The 19,981-nt window shown below is 40.8% G+C and overlaps 1 protein-coding gene across 2 annotated transcripts in view; it reads left to right on the plus strand.

Annotated features, from left to right (window-relative positions):
* Window positions 1-7,626, plus strand: part of AP3B1 (adaptor related protein complex 3 subunit beta 1) — a 172,705-nt gene extending 165,079 nt beyond the window's left edge. Inside the window, exon 27 of one of the 2 annotated variants that reach the window (XM_035553476.2) lies at window positions 1,848-7,626. In XM_035553476.2, coding sequence (XP_035409369.1) covers window positions 1,848-2,001 — 154 coding nt within the window. In that variant the 3' untranslated portion in view covers window positions 2,002-7,626. The remainder of the gene's footprint in view (window positions 1-1,847) is intronic. The other variant, XM_035553475.2, reaches the window with a different exon arrangement.
* The last annotated feature ends 12,355 nt before the right edge of the window (window positions 7,627-19,981 follow it).

Below are 19,981 nucleotides of genomic sequence, written 5' to 3' on the forward strand. Positions count from 1 at the left end.
GGTAAAATCAAGCCTTGAGGCTATGAAACACAGCAGGAGTGCCAACTACCAACCTTTTTACATGCATACTTAGACATAATCTGCTTCTGTGTTGTCCCAAGACACAACTGTTAAGTAAATAAAGTGACTAATAAGACTATTGTTTATATAATTATCCCCCTGTCAAAATCAACAAGAGAAATAGTGATCTTTTACATTGCAGTGCAAGTAGACAAAATCATTGATATAACTAGCTAAGTAGTTAATTTTTATAGCAGTGATGTCGTTTCAGAATCTCCTATTAATGGGAAAGGTCTTTGAATGTATCTATAATCTGGACAAAAGAAATAGATTGACCTGTGATGGGTGACATTAGAGAAGTGCCCCATGTTTCCTTAATTAGTATAATGTGTTATGAGATTTTGATATGCTTAGTTTAAAAAGAAAAAAAGACAGAAATTACATCTCGTTTAAAGAGAACCTGCTTCCTGCTTAAGTGGCTAATATTTTAATTAAGTCTGGAGTGAAGTTTTTTGAGTATCTCCTGATAAACTCCCTCCTTTATGTTGATGGTAATTAAACAGATCCCTAAGGGCCCGGGCAGGCGCTTTGTGAGGCCCATGCTAATTGTCAGACATGAGACACTGACCAGTTGGTTTGCTCTTGAATAGCCGACAGCGTGCTGTCAGCCCAGCAGTTTTATTTTTCTGCATTGTGCGCTGTTGTCAGGGCTAACTGGGTCCTTTTGTGGCTGAAGATGTTGCGCAAATTGAGGCAGATGGCTCCGGTTCAGACACGTGTCCTTCAGCGGGAGGAGAGGAGATTGGCCCCGCAAAGTGGGGTCAGGCTGGGTCGCGGACCTGCTCCGCACTTGTTAGCGTTTTCAAAAGCCCATGTGCAGAAACTTGGTTGTTGTCAAGTAACCACCACCAACAACAACGAAAAGCAGAAAAGCATGGTGTGCTCCTTGCGGGATGCAGAGGACGAGGCTGTTGCCATCCTCTTCCGTCCCGTCTCTTGGGCCTGGCTGTGCATGCAGAATGAATTAACAGGATTGACAGAAGTTCATTGTGCCTAAAATGGCTTTTCAGTCAATTGTAGTGCTTAAAAGGCTAGTTTTGCTTTTAATTCCATGTAATTAGTGGGTTCTTCATGTCTTGGAATTTAGTAATGGTGCATTAGTTCTAACTTTTATCTGGATTTTTTCAGTTTGCTTTGTATGACTTTTAGTCATAAAATATTTAGAAACAGTGACCACATTTTTATGATTAAATATTCTGGAGATGAATTGCATTCACAGATGCAAGGATTTGCTGTCTTGCTGTTGCCATCATTTGAAAGGATCATGTTGGATGTTCAATTATTTTTAGCCTGGATTAATTCCTGAGAAAACAGGAGGAATGTACTTTTCTGAAAGTACAACAATTTGGCTTTTTGGAATTGTTTTCTCACATTTACTGTTGTTGGATTTTCTTTCTTTGGGGCACCAAATTATATTTTCCATGGAAATCTCCATAGAATTAAATTTAGGTTGCTCATGTACACTAAAGCAGCTCCTGAGTATTGTACAGGAACTGAAGAATTGGAATTCAAATAATAATTTAAGTATATTTTATTTGATTGATTAAATACAGGGCTTTGCACAATCCTTTTCTGTCCTTAAATACTAAAATATTTGCACAATGATGAAGAAATTTTCTGCAGAATTGAGTTTTCATGGTTTATCCCCTGAAATTGCTTAATGAAATTGGAGGCATTTTGTTAATAGATGAGCTCATTTAACTTTTGCAGAAAGAAGTAATAGTAGTCTATGACCTGAAGATTCTCAGCAATTTCTTTTTATTTTTTTACTTTTCTTTTCCCTCTAGGTTTGCAGCTAAGACTGTGCACAGTGGGTCACTGATGCTAGTCACAGTGGAGCTGAAGGAGAGCTCTACAGCACAGCTCATCATAAACACTGAGAAAACCGTGATTGGTTCTGTTCTGCTGCGGGAGCTGAAGCCTGTCCTGTCCCAGGGGTAACCTGCTTACATCTGGACTTCAGAATCTGGCACACAACAAAAGTGCCTGGCATCCACTACTGCTGCCTTTCATTTATAATAATAGCCCTTCCATCTGGCAGTGGGGGGAAGAATACACTCTTGACATTCTTGTCTTCTGCTTTAGAATGCTAGTGTGTATCTATCATGTATGCAAGTCCTCTCCTTTTTTTCTGCTTGCTAACCAAAGAACATACATTTTACTGTCAGTTATCTGCATTCTTAAATGTATTTCCCGTTTGTTCTATCCTAGTACTTCCCTCTCTGATCCCATTTTCCCTTTCCCCACTGTAGTAGACAAATACTGGATTATAAAGTTCAAGGGAAATCACACTGCTGGAAAACTGTGTTAAAATGGCAGATAGGTTCCAGCAACATACACAGCAACTGTGTGTGTGGTTCTGAGAAGTTTGATTGTGTAAGTGTAACAGCACAATAAGTGCAAGAAAATTGTTTGCTTTCTGAAAATCCTTGTAAACCTGAACTGATGTAGTAAGATTGTTGTTCCCACTTAATGTCATTTTCACAAATATTTTGTTGATGTGCCAATAAAGTAGTGCTATGAGCAGAAAGTCGATCTCTCCTCTTTTGGTAGAGAACCATTAATGATTGTCAGTAATGTATATAACTGGGTAATTTAAAGTAAATACTAACAAGATTGAATGCCACATATGCATTAGGAAAGTGTTTTTGTGAAAGTAGACAGTGTTTGTGCTCCAATTTTAATTTTCTGATGTGCAGTTACATTTTCGTTAATGAACAAAACCCATAACTCTCTATTTTCAAATTGGCCTATTCATGAAATACTGACTGAAGAGACTATTTTGGTAAATACTGTCACCTAGCTTAATAAATCATTCAAATTCTTCGCTTGAAATTTTTATTGTATACCTAGGCTAGTATCTACCACCTTTGCATAAACCAGGGCTTGAGGCAAAGAGAAATTCATAGCCATATCTACTGAGCTGAGAAGTCCAACAGCTGTGCCACCTTGGCGGTACACAATTTTCTACCTGTTGCTACAGTGGCTGTAACCTGAACATGATTTTGACTTTCCATTCACATTCTGGGTACATGGTAGGAGCGAAGATGCTAAACTTCGTCATTTCCTATCAGTTCTCACTTCTAATACAGCTATTCCTAGTATCTCATGGCTATGCCATAGATGTTTTTGTGACACAGAAAGACATTTGAATAACTCCATATCCTTTCTCTGTCACAAGGACCCTTGCATTGTCCTCCTGTGCTGGCCAGGTTGTGCTGGTTTGTTTAGCTTTACGGATGACAGGAAATAATACCACTTCATCAGAAATGTTGTATTAGTGCATACTGGAATATTCTAAAATTTTCTGCTAAAATGTAGTGGAACCAAGAAGTAGCTCTGACATGTAGCGGAGTTTACTGGGAAATTCTAAAGAGACTTTTTTGCTAGGTATTGAAGTTGCACTTCTGTAAGAAATCTGGGTTTCACTAGCACCCAAAATATACTGGTATATTTCTCAGACAAGAAACAAGAATCTAACGTCCTCAACAGGAATGTACATTTTTTTAATCAACATTTACATTATTTTCTAAAGTCCCGATCTTGCAATACATTTTTTCTTGAATTATAAAGCGTGATGTAAGAGCTATTATTCAAACAGATGGAAAATTATTCACTGTAGAAAATCTTTACAGAGAAAATGCAGATTGGTCTAGGTGGTGTTTGATATTAAGACTCAGAAGATACAGAGGGAAAGGCGCAAAACTCTACATCCTAAGGAAAGACTGAACTGTGAAACCTTCAGCCATGCTTGTAAAGGAAAAATAAACAGGAATTGCTTCATGTACCACAGTATAAATCAAAGGAAAGTATATTATTACTGTATGTCATACACATTCCTGAGTAAATTCTGCCTCCCTAGAGTACTTCATAGACTTTACTGGTGAAGACCAGAAATGAGTATAGTAAGGGTATTTGGGGCATTTCTGGTATTTACATTTTTCAACACTTTGTGATTTGGTCCAAGGTTCAGGAACTCTTTATACCTGCGTCTGGACTGACAATGTGATTTGCAAATTTATTCTAGCTTCCCCAGACAGTAGTTTGGGAGGAAAATATTTCTAAGGACAGTTATTTAAATAGTAAAATATGTGTGAAATAAAGCTTAGCTCTTCAGGAACCTAAACATGAGCACATGTACATGTCTTACATTAACAGCACGAGTTGCACTCAGTCATAATTCAGCCAGGTAGTAGTAGTTAGCAATAGTTTCTTGCTTTCGCTATATATCATTTTTATTCACTTTCTTCCATACTTTTCATCATCTGTAGAGGGGTGTTAAAGCTTATTAGGATATGAAGTAGATGACTAGTCTAAATTGCAAGCTGGAATTCACTTCAGAGTGATTTGGTTGTACCAGGTAGCAGCAGCTCCTACCTCTGCAGGCAGTTTTTTCAGGAGCTGCATGCTAAGAACCATCTGGCTTCTGTGAGAACCTAGACACACAAAGCCTTGAAGCATACCTGCATGCACAAATCAGGATGTGGGAGCAAGGCTATGCATAGTATTGCAGGACTGGTGAGTTAGGTTTGCTAAGATAGCTAAGGAGTTGTATCAATTGTCCAATTTGGGGAGCAGGAGGTGAGAATTCAAATGCAGTGGAAAGAAACAGAAACAGAAAATCGGTAATAACTACAAACTGAAATGTATTATCAAAACAGGGAATGTGTGTGATTTTAACTCATTCAGTCATGCCCAAGGTAATTAAAATTCAAAGAGACTCCAATATTGTGATCTAGTGTTAGTGTTAAAACTGATACTGGTAATTATGGGTTGAAGAACTATGAAATGAGCAAGGGCAAATAGATCAGAAAGATTCTGCATAGTGAAAAATCGACAGATTCTTTGCTTTCTGGTTGTTTACACAAACACACCTATTGTGAAGTCTTTTTTGGTTTGGCAGGTGGAGAGGTTGGTTTGTTTGTTTGTTGTCTTTTGTCTTTTTTATTATTTAATAAAACTATGTCCAAATCATGCTTCATTTTAAAATAATTCAAACTGTTTGCATAGAATATGGTACAGGGAAAAGCTGTCATGTCACTGGATGGTAGAATATAAACATTGGCTCAATGCATGACAGTCAAAATAACAATGTTTTTCCTGTTATTTTTCTTTCACATTTTATGTTGTCCAATAAAGGACAATATATTATTTCCTGCATAGTCTGCTTTAATTCTAGTAATTCATTTCTAAAGAAAACTGCAGAAATAGAAATGAGTTTAGAGCTAGGAATCAAATAATGGAAGATATAAATAGACTACCATGTGAAAGGACAGTGGAAGTAATGAAAGTGTTTTTAGAACAGGTACAGTATATGAAATAATGAATGGCATAGAAAAGATAATTTTGGTTTTCCTGATGATCTTTTCTACTAACTCAGAATGAAGGTAGCATTCTGTAACATTTATAGAATGATAAATATAAACCGGAGGAAGGAAGTAACATTTTTTTCCGTGTTTTTAAATACATGTACTTAAGCTCTGGCCATACCTGACACGGTATGTGCCTGAAACAAGCCAATGAGGGTCAGATTCTGTTCCCTTCATTTTTTTGTTAGTTCATCTTCCTCCCCTTCCCAATATCTTGATTGTTTTGTCATAGAGTGCATGTTTTTGTAACACTTGTATGTTACATTAAATGTTTTACGATGCAGACACTGGACTTTTCTGTGTTTGCATAGTGTGGCTTCATTGCGGATAGGAGCCTTTGTGTATAACCCTGATAAAAGCAATTCTTCTGTTAAGGTTATTTTCATCTTATCTGGTGTACTTGTGCTTTCTGTAGCACAGTTCAGTGAACCTGTTTGGAGGAGAAAGAGATGGCAAACATCACTGTATACTTTCCAATACCTATAGCTAACTGGTTTTGCTTCAGAAGGCAGAAGGTGAACCTGACTCACTGCTGCAAGGTCTGAGTGACCATACTGCCTCAATTCCTGATCCATTTAAATCTGTGTATACATCCTGGTGTGTATACATATATCTTTACAGTGTTGTTCTAAACTCCCTTTTCCCATTATGCATGTATAAAAGAAAGGGAGCAAATGAGTTTTGCTGGCTATCCCCATTGAGGGTGAAGTGCCTTTAGTCACCAGTGCTGCAGCTTCCACCACAGCTCTTCCAGTCCTCTCCAGGTTGATTTCTGAGGAGAGGGAAGGGGACAACAACCCTGCCCTGAAGCACCCTTGTTGCTTCAGGAAAGAGCAAGAGTTTGTAGGTGCTCTGGGGTCCTTCTCATCCTTTTGCCCTGTAGAAATGGACTCTGGGTGGTGGAATGGTGGGGAAAGGCCTCCTCTTGTAGCAGCCGTGCCTGGCAGCCATTTAGCCACTTGCCAGAGCAAATGGCTGGGCAGGGAGGAAGATGTCCAGTAAAATGGAGGGAGCACCAAGGTCCCAGCAGAGTCCTGGGTGCAGGGAGAGGCAGCCTTTTGCCTCTTTGCATCTGTTGTTTCTGACCCAAACAGCTGCCCCTTGTAGCTCCCGAGCACCAGCAGCAGTTAGGGGCTGCCCATGCGCATGTGGCATCAAGGCCTGGATGGCCAGGGAAGATACAGACACCTCAAGAGAGAAACTCCCTGGGAAACGAGCTGCTAAAGCAGAAGGAAACGCAGAGCAGGAATGCCCCAGGAGTGGAAATATGGTGCCACGGGAGGTGGATTTGCACCCCAAGGAGATCTCTGTGTGTGTGACTTGAACGAGCTGCAGCTATGACAGGGACCATGAGCAGACCCTTGTGAGCATTTACCAGGATTTCAGTTTAATCACTCCTCCTATTTTCATTTTGGTTAGCCCTGATTTTGTATACTGTTGTGGGGATGTTCAGTCAGGTTTTTTTTTTCCTGTCAAGAGAAGGACAGGGTGCCGACCAGGCAGAGCCAGGCCATTGGGCTTACGCCTGGCCCCAGCCTTGGGTGATCCAGCCTGGGAGGTACGTGGTGCTCCACACACCTCCTGAACACTGTGAGTGAGGAGGAGATGGAAGAATTACTGATTCAGCTGCTTCTTCAGACTGTTTTCTCCCATTCTAGCAAAAATCAGGTATGGGTCCTCCTCAGTACTGTTGTTTCCTCCCTCAGTTGTATTTCTCCAAATCTTTTCAGATCCCTACTCAAATCGGCAGAATGATTTGGATTTAAAAACTCATAGCCATTTTTTGTGGGGCTGTGTTTTTTGTTGGTGGTGGTGGTGGTTTTGTTTTTGTTTTCTTTTGATGGGATTTGGATTTGTTTGTGGTCAGATTATTTCACCAATGGGGCTTAAACTCAGCCTTCCAGACATTTGGATTCAGCCCAAGCACTGAGGGGGCAAACTGTAGTGAGTTGGAGAGAGGAGGCCCTTCAGCTCCTCTTGCTGTACCGTCTCAGCATCACACCAGAATAGTAACTAAATGGCTTCTTTTACCAGAAAAAAAACAAGGGCACCTTTTTGATACTGGGCCCAAAAGTCGTTATTCTTCTTCAGCCTGATCTGCAGGCCTCTGGCAAAGCCTGCTTTTGGGCAAAGTTAGTTGGTTTCAGCTTCATGTAATTGAAAGTCATTCTGATTTCTGCACCACGGTGTAATTGCTTAAAAAAAAAAAAAAAAAAAAAAAAAGCCAACCCACGTTATTTGATGATTAAGATTCTGGAGTGAATTGTGTTCTTTTGGGTTCTTGCACTGTTTCTCCATCAGGGACTTGGTTTCAGCGGTGTGCAGCTGCTGGAGTTGATTTACAGTGCTGCGGCTGTGGCTAGTCATAAATAAATCCTCTTATATAGTTGTTATGAACACCTGTTAGATCATCTGTCAGCAAAGCGCTGTTCACATTTATCATGGTGCGGTAGTTATTTTACCTCAATCCATTTCCAACTGACTCGGCCTCCATCACTGGATTACTATTACCACACCATAATCGCTCGTTTCCACTCCATGTTACAACTTGCAGATAAAAGATTTCACTACTTGGCCAAATTTCATAAATAAAGGAGCAGTTCAGTGCAGTAAAAGTTTATTTTTGTCATCATTTGTCACCCCATTATTCTATAAATCAAATGGAATAGCGCTATTGCTAGCTCAGGCGTTGCTGTCAGCCCTAGGCATGGAAATGGTCCGTTTCTTCTTTTTAGATGAGATGACATGTCTTTCAGACTTAACTGGCTTATGGCTTTGTTTCACCCATTTTATTTTATCGCCCCTTCAGAAAAATCCTTGGGGACCAGAGAGACTAAAGGAGTAAAATGGAATCAGAAAACACAGTAAAACATGCCGCTTTAGCTGCGTTATGTACATTTCCCTCCCCCACAATCACTCATTTACAAACTCCTCCACAAAAATAATGGATCGGGATATAAACAGCCCCTCAATGCTTTCCCCGGATTTGTGCAGGTTTTATCGCTTGTGTCAAAACCCTGGGACTGAAAGGGCTCTGGAGAGGGTACTTCAGAGCCCTGCTAATGCGCCTGGTCCTAAATGGACTCAGTGGCTCCCTGTGCTGGGGCACATCCTAGGGTTGCTCTTTTGTTTCTACGGTTTCTACAGAAAACTTGCATTTTGTGTTCTGAACCATCTGATAACAGCATGCTGCACCTCACTATGCAGCTTCACGATCAAAACCTGCAGGATATTCCCCTGCATCCCCCCAGAGGCAACCTGCACAGAAATGGGGTTTGCTTTTATTTTGTTGTTTTCTTAATTCAAGAATATGATTTGTTTGTGGGCCATGCCTTGATTTTTTGGCCCCATGTTCATTAGAGACATTTGGGGTTTGCTTGATTTATTAAGAAGTTGGGAGATGAATCTCAGACTAAATTTTGAAGAAAGCAATATTCCTTGGTTTAAAAAGAGGAAGATAGGATGATGATAAAGGGATGGGGTAATAGAAAAGGGTTTATAGTTGATATTATACTTCTGAGTTGGTTCTAATTCAAGTTACATTCTTCATAGTCATTATGTAGCTCATAAATTCAATAAAGTGTTTTACTATTACTATAAAAATGACAGGAGGGGGGTTTTATGTTGTAAGTTTCGTTAGTTGCTCTTCCTGTTTTATGTTGAAGTTCTCAGGCCATTATGTCATTAAACTCCTTGGAGTCTGAAGGGCTCAGGCCCCTCTGTTTCTCATTGCTGCGGTGGTGCTTTCTGGGGGCAAGTGTTTATCTGGCCACTTGCTATCACTGTCCCCTTCCCCATCAGTGACACAGTTCCATTTTGTTTTGTTTTTTCCATTCAGAAGCCCAGATATCTGTGCTTGTCCTGTGGCAAGGGAAATTTCAGAGCAGCTTTGGCGCCACTTTGGGTTCTGACCTCCAGACAGTTCTTATCTGTGGTGGAGCTATTCAAGTGTGAAAGGGCTAAACTCCTGTTACTGCAGTGGGCTTGGGTGGCTGTGGGAAGAGCCCACTGCCAAAGAGCGATGCTACGCTAGGGAAATAAAATGCATTTGGAGAGTTCGCCTTCCCACAAAGACTCACTGTGACTTTTCTCCAGCCACCTTTGCTGTAGAATTACGAGCTCATCTTGGCTGGAGAGTCTTGTTCATTTTGACTATGGGCAAATGCTTGCTAACACTGTCTTATGCATTTGCTGGGAAGGTCTCCAAAGGCAAATCTGGAAGAGGGATTTTGCTTTTTCAGTGATGGGGGGGGGGGCGGAATTTTTCCAAAGGTACTGAATAATTTCTGTTATATCCGCTTCATTAGGGGAAAGAAGCATCGAATATCTGACCCTGGAGCCTTTGCTTTCTCCAGATGTTTGCTTTGCACACAAATAATCCGCATGAAAACAGCAACTGCTAATTCAGTGGCCAAAGTGCATCAGGAGCCTAATCTAAAACCTCCCAATCCATCCAGCTGTCTGGCATTTGCTATTATAGGGCACCAACAGAGAAATGAGGCTGTGGCTTTATCACTGCACCCTGGGTGACAACTTGATTTTCTGCTTTCACCGCAGGCAGCAGCAGCCCAACATGATGGGGCTGTTAATTTGTGCATTTCATGGTGTCTGTCAGGGGGCCGGGAGAGGAGGGTTTCAGGAGAAGGGAATGGAGCATGTCCCAGCCTCGGAAGCACCTGTCTGCATTGACGGCACAGAGCACTTCTTATTAGCGTGCAGGTCTCTAAATGCAGCCCCAGGATGACAGCCTGGCATTCCCAGCACCCACACAGTGTGACAGGCGCAGGCAGCCGGTCCCATTGTTTGCCCTTGATGAGCATGTCATTAATGGAAATGGAAGAAAGTGAGGGCCACATCAGTATTCAAATAGCCTCCATCCTCTCTGCCATTCAACCGCCTGGCTCAGGCGGCTGCAGATTTCCTTCTGCAGCTCCACTTACACATTTTCACAGATTTATTCCCATTGCATACAAATACCCCCCATGTGGCTCTGGCCCCATGACCCTGACTCATCTCCCATATACAAACATGTTCTTCAGCATCATTTGATTAGCCAAAAATAAAGTGGGGGTTCTACTCTTCCTCCCTGCTTTGTGAATTACTAAAGTATCATTAGTAAATACTTGCTATTTGCAACCCAGGAAATGGAAGTTGCTGTTATTTAAACTTGAAGCATCAAGCGTGGGTGTGATGCATTGCTTGCAATGATCCTGTCTGCCCCCGAGCAACTATTGATGCTTGTCTGTATGATCTGTTTCTTTATAGGAGATTGCAATATATTTGTTTTGGAACATTTCATCTGGTAGGTATGTAGTAAGAGGCTTGCGGGCAGAAGGGGAAACAACTAAAAAATCTGTATTCCCCATCTCGCTGGCCTACACCATCTCAAGGTGTCTATACCCCCCTGATCTCACACATGCAGCATAGGCTCTTTGAGGGCAGGTGTTGTGTTGGCCTTCAATATTTTTATGGTGTGGTCCATGGCAGGATGTGGGTTGATGATTAGCGCTTCTAAGCACTAATGCAAAACAAATAATGCAGTATCATAATTCAGCTGGTATGAAGAATGTGCCTTGAGCATGCTGGCATCTGGCCAGATCTTAAATGTATGTTTCTGTGCTTTAGTTTTGTGTTAGTCTGTTTTTGTAATAATATAATTAGTGCTCACAGGGGAGGCTATTGACACTGCCACCAGGATCAGTTTGCTCTTTGCAGTATTTCCAAATCGTTCTTGTTACACATCCAACTCACAGGTCGCATGCAGTACCCCTTGCCTTTTGTCTGCTGCTGTCCTCTCCAACCAGTGATTTAGCCTCAAATCTGAAGCTCTTTCCATTAATAAAGGCTGGAGCCAACAACGAATGAGTGCTGCTAGGTGATTTCCAAACCTTGTTACATCTTGTAGCCCTCTTTAACCCCAGGCAGAGTGGGAGAAAGCGAGCCCAGAGGTTTTCCATCAGTTCCAAAGCAGGTATCACAGGGCTGAGTAGCAGAAGCAGAGCTCTCCACCACCACCACACCATTCACCTTCCTCATGCTCCTTCCAACCACTGCGCCGGGTTTGAAAATAGTCCCACGATGTGATAGCATTGGGGTGTATTTGCCCCAGTAGGCACTTTTCTTCCACCAAGGACTGTGGAGGCTGCCCCAGCACTTTGGTTCCTGCAGCCTGGGCTCCTCGCATCAGCGCAGCGGAGATGTCCCTCAGGTTTTGGCCCTCAGCTCCGGGAGGTGAGCAGTGGCAAGGATGGGTTCCCATTTGGGTGCGTAGCAGCCCTACGAACTGAGTTAGTGAGGGTATGTTTGCTCAGTTTGCTCCTGCTGCATCCACTACTCTTCTTGCTTTTGCCGGCCAGTGGGGACTAGAGAAGGCAAGGCAGGATCGTGCCTCTCTGTGGGTGCGCATGGTGTTCTGCACAGTAGCGCTCTGATTTCAGCAGGAGCCTCTAGGTGTTGCTGTAATATAAACAATAATTGTCTTCAGGGATTAAGTCGAAGAGGGCAGTTGAAGTTGAGTGAGACCAAGAGAAGAAACCCATGAGTTATTTCTCATGTTTCGAGTGATTAATAATTTCTCCGTACTTTGGTAATTTAATAAATTGCAGAAACTGCATTTTACCGTTTTGCTTAAAAAAAAAAAAAAAAAAAAAAAAAAAAGGTCTTTCCATGGTTTAGTTGCTTTAAGGCAATCAACCAAAGACCAGTCCTTCTTCACCAGAAATAGATAGAAACGGCAGTAAGGAGGTTATGCTGATAACTTGAAAATGTAGTGCCAACTGCGGTATCATAGCAAGCCACACACCCGCTTTCTGGATCATAGCCCCAAGCAACATCCAACCTTAGCTTGTGGACAAGTGGCTGACTTAGAAAATGTTGAAAAATTTCAAAGCCAGTATGTGGGAATGGTGCATTTTAAAGATAAATATGCCACTGTCTTTGGAATCGGTGTAACAACATTTTATATGGCAACCATCCTGTAACAGCCTCTCCCAACATATTTGTATGGAGAGAAATTGCAGGGAGAAATTAAGAAAAACAGTAAATCCTAGTCTGAAGTCATTGGCTGCCATTCTGCTTTTAAAACTGAGCCCCCATTCCTTTAAAAGGAATTTAGTAGAAGCAACAGATCCATCCCTAACATGGCATTAGGAGGGAGAACTAACAAGAGGACAACAAGCACTTCTGTAGAAAAAGTTTATGTGATACATTTTCAGAAGTGATGAGTAATTTTAAATGCATCACATGCCATTGGGGACTGTAACTTTTTTTTCCAGTTCAGTTCATAGTCCTCTGAAAAGCAAATCCCTAAGCCATCTCTTCAGTTGTACTCCTTAAATGGGAAGTCTGAATCCCTCTGTACCTAAAGGTTTGCAGGTAGGGAGGTTACCTCACTGCAAGCTTGGTCAGAAATGTCGTTGTCTCAAGCAGTCTTTAAAATGATGAAGAAGAAATGTGAGATCATGGCAGCTCCATCTGTATCACCTTGACTTGCCACAGAGCCATCCATGCTGTGTTCTCCTGCTCATCCTTCATGCAAATTCAGTGTAGGTGAAAAGATGTCAATAATTTGTTTTCTCCAGGGTTGGAACACTCAAGGGCAGATTTTCTCTTTGACTATGCAATTTAGAAATTGTATGGGTGGCAGCTGAGGAACAGTTCTGGATTTGTCATCTGGGGAGCAGATCTGATTGCATACATACAAGCGTGCCATGAGTAGGAGGACAGTTTCACAGTCAGCATGCATTTTTAAACTTACTGGGCTTGTATGCTCTCCTGTCCAGGGAAAATACCATTTTCCCTGCATATACAGTATTGCAAAGGTCCATCTTTCTGATACAGAGCATGTCATTCCTACATGGAGGCACTTACTGGGAAAGTTTCTGCATATGGCAGATAAGTCATGCTCTGAGACACAGAATTTAAAGGGATGTTAAACTGTACAGCTGTGCACCCTCTATGTATGAAGAGCCTTTCCTCTTCCTGTTTCTGTATCAGAAAAATGTGTCCAGAAGGGCTTGGCATAGGCACAGAAAAGCTGTCTGGCACTTGGGACGGTGCAGTCAGGGAGCAGGCTGGCTTGAGAAGTTGTAGAGGCCCCAGAACTAGAAATCTTTATGAGTTAAGCAAGTAATCTGTCAGGAATGACTTACAGTACAGCTGATCCAGCTTTAGGGCAAGATGGACCAGAGGATTCCCAGTCCTTTTTTTCTGTGAGTAAAGAATATCTGAAGTCTAGCTGACTTTTCATCCTATGTGCTCTTTTTTTAGATCTATGTACTTCAGTCCATTTCAACAATGTCACTATGGAAAAACAAGAAAGTTTTTTGTTTGTTTGTTTGTTTGTTTGTTTGTTTTTCTCAGTTACTTTCTACTTTGCTTTTTCCCATGCTCCCCTTCCCTCGCCAAGTTCTGCTTTTCTTTTGCGATGGTCTGTGAAGTGATCAAACACACAGTTATGAGGATATGGGGTTGCAGACATTTTGAGCTAAAATAATTATACATTTCAGTGCTCAGGTGGTTGCTGCTGTCTAGGTGTAGCCACCAGCTTCTGGTCTTTATGCCATTAAGTGCTAGTGGCTCCTGCCTTTTCAGAGAAGCAAAGAAATTCCATGTTAGGTCTCTATATCAAAGCGTCTGTCTTATGTTAGCCACAACTATATGCTTCTCAGAAGGTATAAAAGCTTTATAATGAAAAATTAAACAGTAGCATAGCACAGTGTCTACTAGTAATTTTCCCAAAGCACATACATCAAACTGATGCTGTGTTCTGTCATATCTTTCCCCACAACACCTCTCTGCTACCTTCCTTTCTCAATGCCCCATTGGTAAAATAGTTCCTTATAGCTTGGCACCCATTTTGATTGCTTCAACTTTTCTGTGTGTCTTGCCACTCAAAATGTTGCAGTTTGCATTCCAAGCAACACACTTGGCATGCGTGAAGTAAATGATAACTAAAACACCTGCTCTTTTAAAAGAACCAGGCACTTATGTTGGCCTTTTCAAAGTTATTCCTTTAACCATGCGTAAGCTTTGGTTTTGAATTCCCAGTGTCACTTGAACTTTTTTTATTATTATTATCTTGTATTTCCTCCAAGACTTCATGCTTGCCTTCAGTTTTCATAATGTGTGGAACACATTCATCCATCTTCTCTTACCATTTTTGTTCTGGAGCTTTAATAGCTGTGATAGTTTTCAAGGAAGCCTCAGCTCACTGCTCCACATCTGAAGGCGAGTGACTCCTCCGACTCAGTTGCAGAGCACAAGAGAAAGAGAAAAAGCTGCTGCAAGTGTAATGATGATCCCAGCAGCCATCTTATTGGAGATGTGGCAGTGGGTACATTTGCAGTGAGCACCAGTGTGGCTGGTAGGGTGCTGCGGTGTCAGGGTTTGCCTCCTAAGGGGGCGGTGCAGTTGTGTTATTGAAAAACCAGTCGTCTTCTCTACCGAGGAGTGAGAGGAGCTGTGTGGTGCCTGTTATTCTGTGTGTCGTCACAGCTGCGGTTAGTTAGTGGTTTTGTCTGATGAGCGCTTGCTTTCTCTCTTGCACCTGCACACCCTCTGTATATTCGTATGTTTTCTTTGCATTCTCCCATGTGAAAAAGTGTTATTTTGACTGCTTTCATGGTTGTGCAGGTATGTGAAAGCCAGGCAGACCGAGGTGACACCATGAAGGCACTGGGGCCGAAACACGAAAAAGAAAATAGGCAGCTCTAGGACCAATGGCTCGAAAATGTGAGAAAAAATGATCAGATAAACGTATTCACCAAAGAAATCTAAACCAGAAATGCAATGCATGCACTGCCTTTTTTTAAAAGGAAAAATAGGATGTGTTATTTAGATCACTGTACTGTCCTTACGACCCTCTGTTTTTTCACATATGATGCAGCCCTCACTGTGGAAAGGTAAAGTTTCTCCATGTGTATTTGCAACCAATATATTACAAGGACTTTGAAATATTTGTATATACTTCTATTTGCTTGTTTGTTTTTGATTGTTTGTTTTGTAGTTCTTTTCTGAAATTTAAATAAAATGTATCATGCCTTATGCATGTGATTCAGCGTCCTTTTACGTTGTCGTCTTCATTGCATCACCTCACAGGCAGTAGGGTTTTTTTGCTGAACTCTGTGTAAAATATACAGTTAGGAGGAAGCATGTTGTTTTCTGCCTTTTTTTCTTTGGTTGGTTGGTTGGTTGGTTTGGCTCATTTTGTTGGTTTTCATTTCTTCCCACATGTGGAAGCTCGGTTCCATAATAAGGTGGAGGTGCCTTCTTATGGACACATGTTCCTCGTAGCAGATGAACCCAGACAGCTGCTTTGGAACTGGGAAAGGTTTGACCCATCGCTTCTATATAATTTCTGAATCCACTTTGTGGTTCATTTCGTAAGAAAAAAAAATAAACACAACCACATAGAATTCAGTATTGTCTTGTCATGGGAAGGACTGTTCTTCTGGAAGCCCAGTAGGGGAGACTGCTCTTGTGCTGCATGTGGTTTAGTATGAATTTCTGTCTCATGTCATTGACAGCTTTGAATGTTTTGTGAATGCGAGCCATGCTTTTTGGCCCATTGCTGATGTTTTTATTATACAAGTACAAAAGGCAACCTGTGAATGCCAAGGAAAGGTCTGTGTTTATTTCCTGACCCTGGTCACATTAAAACATCTACCCTTATTTAAGAAAAGTCTACATTCAAATGCAAGCTAAATGTGCTTTATTTCAGATCATAATATCTGTAATATCACACTCCTCATTTTGTTGTGTTTTTCTCACTTATTTAAAAAAAAATGTTTTCTTTACTCCAGTATTCTGACTACATTCCCTGATATTTATTTTTAATGAGATGCACTTCTGTTCTTTCACTGCTTACTAACACTTTAATTTGAGAAGCAGTTTCACTAGCCCTGCAAATATCCAATGTTCTTTACAAAGTCAAGTCCATTTCCTGCAATAACCTTGCTCTGACCTGTTATCAGTTATATCACAAATTATTCAGTCTCTAATTGGTTCATCTTTTAACTACAAATTCACATGACTTAGCTTTATTACATAGCTCCGTGACAAGCTTTTGTGGATCAAAGTAGTCTCACATTTTTAAGGAACTTTCCATAGCAGCTCACAGCTCCCTTTGTTCTGCTGCTTGAATATATTCTTATCGTGATCAGTATTATTTTTAAGACATACTGCTGTCATTCCTGAAGGTCTCGGTTGTGTTTTGGGCCTCATCAGGTGGAACTCTGTTCAAAACCAAGAAATAAGTACTTACCTCTTAAAGCTGATACGTTTTTAGTACTGACAGCAAAAGGTATAGGAGTATGGAGAATTTTCCCTTCTCCAGTCTTTGCACTATCTTTTCTTGGAAAATCTGAAGATGCTGTAGCTTCATACTTCTTTCCTAACCAAACAGAGGGATCAGGTTTGCTTGGTACCTACCAAAATAAAGTTTAATTCTTTTGCAAGCAAATAACATGCAATGTGAACTTGGGTGGTAAAAAGCTAGTTGCTGTATCTCAGACCTCTTACACCTTCAACATGAGACAAAGTCTCAGCACCCGTTTTTAATACGAAATGAACATCTAAAGCAGACAAAAGTCCTACAGAGCAGGACTTTCAAGAGAGTTCAGGATCCAGGCCAGTACTCAAACATAATTGTTGCCTCCGAATTTGCAGAAAATTGCAGCTGCTCGGCTAGAAAGAACTTGCCTCTCTCTGTCCCACAGTCTCCATAGAGAATTTCCTTCATTAAAATAAGGAAAAAGAGGATTTGTTGTCTTTTTCCATGCAGAACATTATGTTATCTGCCCTGCTAATGATTTGTGTGTTAGTAAGGTTCCTACCCTTTATTCAGATGCATGGCCAGGTCTCTAGTGACTGCTCAGGGATGCATCACAAAAAGGAAAAGAGTCTTTTCCTTGATGCAGCCACCACCTAAAACAATGCTTGAAGGAGAAAAGCTATTCAGTCAGCCCTACCATCCATTCATATTGCTTAGGGCTTGTTGTGCTGCAGTCTCTCATCTCCCCATTAATTAATGGTGAAAATACATATAACTAGGAAAACAGCAAACGTAAGCGGGGAATTAATTTATTTTTCATAAATAGGGAATGCCTCATCAGTGGAAAAGCAAAGGCTTGAAGTGTCTCTTCATGTTCCAATTTTTGTTCTGAAGCTGCCTGTTTGGTTGCTTTCTCATCTCTTCTATTTAAACCAAACAACAACCAATTTATTATGACATAAAAAAATATTGTGTCTAAGGGAGAAAGTACTTTTGAGAGAGATTCAAGTTCAACAGCCGGAAATGAAGGGAAAAAAAAAATTGGGACTACACCAGTCTAATTGATTTTGTTATAGAACAAAATTAGCTGAAGCCAAAGAGCAGCAAAATGCACTCACCTTTATTGTAAGCATTTGAAGCTGTGCTAAATGGAAGGGAAAAAAATCTGCTCTTTACTCATGGCACAAGGCATTTATTAGAAAATAAACATAATTAGTTGTAGAAACAACAATTGAATTGTGCAAAGTGTTTTGCCTGGATTCCTGGAATGGTGGCTTTAATGAGGCCCTACACTTCACAAATGCTAAAGCAGTTCTTAAATGGGGTTTAATAGGATATTTTCACTTTCTCTCTGCTCTTTGTTCGCAAATGCATGGGTACCCCAGAGTGCACCCATTTAATTTAAGCAAGTTTTACACAAATTCATCCTCTGTACCTGATGAATATGCTGCTAAACACACAACTCCCTATCAGACTTTCACATATAAAATCAGTGGCCTTCAAATCAAATCAGAGGCCTGTGTTTCTTCTTGTGTTCTGCATTACAAAAACAGATTTTAATTAGTCGAGAGACACTGTTCCCATTGCCCATGAAATGTAACTGGAATTTTAATTTCTCAACCACACCTAAGAGTAATTAACTTGTGAGAAACAATGTTTAACAAGTCACTGTGGACTGGAGTTGGGAATATGACCTGCCACCATACTGTAACAATCTGATAGGCTTTAAACTTTGGGTTGTAGTGGTCATGTTTTAATTTTGAAGGTGCCTCCCTTGACAACAAGGGGACAAATGCAACTGCGACTGTATGTTGTCTCTTTGGAGATAATATCAGGAGATAAGGATTCCTGAATCATAGGAATTGTTCAGAATTCAAGTTTTAGCCTGCTTCACTTTTCTTGAAGGACAGTTTGGCAAACCTGAGGCACAGAAGGATGGTCACCTTAACAGACATCAAAAAAGTGAGATCTGCCATTAAAAGAAGGGCTATCATAACCCTGCTAGTGCCAGGCTATCAGCCCCTAACCCTTCAGGTCTTCTTGATTTTGTGTAGGCAAGCAAAAATGCACAAAGATAACCTCTGTTACATTTTGACCTCTAGATCCCCTGCTCAAAAAGCATAAAGAAAAAATACATTTTTTAATACCTGAAAACACAGTCAACAGAGGGTGTTCCATGTTGGGGTGAGGTTTTGTTTTATTTGTTTATGTTTTGGTCCATCTAAAACATGAAATAAGTATAAAGTGACACAAAGGTAATTTTCTGGGATGGCTTCTAGAATAGCTTGCCCTGAGCTGAAATCTAAAGGGATATTCACAACATTTTTTCAAGATTCCTTGAAGAAGTGCATGTGGATTTGCACATGTGTTTGAAGTAGCTTGTTTACTTTTGAGATAAATTTTAGTATGTTTTATTTTTCCAGCACAATATTTGTCTTTTACCATTTTGGGAATAGAATGGATTCTTTCTTCTAGCTGTCTTCCACCTTCAATGTTGATATCTTTCTTCACCTCTTCCTAGCATTGCTAGAGTATTTCTACCTGGCAGCACATCAGAATGTAAAGCCAGCAGAACACAGGGTACACATTTACTGTTCCGCCATTTCTCAATTTTAAAATTGCAAGCAAGGAAAATACTGAAATACTCTGTAGTGGGAATGGAGTTCTCCAAAGAGCCTGGGTTGTTCCCAGGCCTCTAGCAGCCTCTGCTGCTACCAGCTCCTCATCTGGTAACAAGTCTCAATGGCCTCCTCCAAATCACTAGGAGTGTCATTTCATTTTCCAGTGGAGCAATTGTCCACTGTGTAAGAAAAGATTATCACACAGCATAGCAATTCAGAGAAAAGACTTGAGTGGTCATGAAGACAGGATGACTGAATGGAACATGGCCTCTTTCAGCTCAGAGCAGAGGTCTCTCAAGGGTGCATATGTGATTGCAGTGTGCTCTGCTTGCTTGTAGATACAAATAGAAATTTTAGCGTGGAGGATCTAAAAAATTTAAATTGAAAGGACTTTCAGACTGATAATGAATAGCAAGACAGTTAACATTCTGGCCAAAGATTCTTGAACTGTCTCATCTGATGCTCACTATAATATTCTTCTTTGCTACGTATACAATCTGCATCTTGAGAGGATGGATTTGATAATGATAGAAAGTTAAATCTACTTTAAGTTAGGAATCAGTCTGTACTCTCCTAGCACATCCCGTAGGATCATAACTCATAAAGTCCTCCCAGGTATGTCAGCAGCACCTCACATAGGGGAGAGATGATCTGACCTT

The sequence above is a fragment of the Cygnus atratus genome, chromosome Z, assembly GCF_013377495.2.
Source record: "Cygnus atratus isolate AKBS03 ecotype Queensland, Australia chromosome Z, CAtr_DNAZoo_HiC_assembly, whole genome shotgun sequence".
Taxonomy (NCBI): domain Eukaryota; kingdom Metazoa; phylum Chordata; class Aves; order Anseriformes; family Anatidae; genus Cygnus; species Cygnus atratus.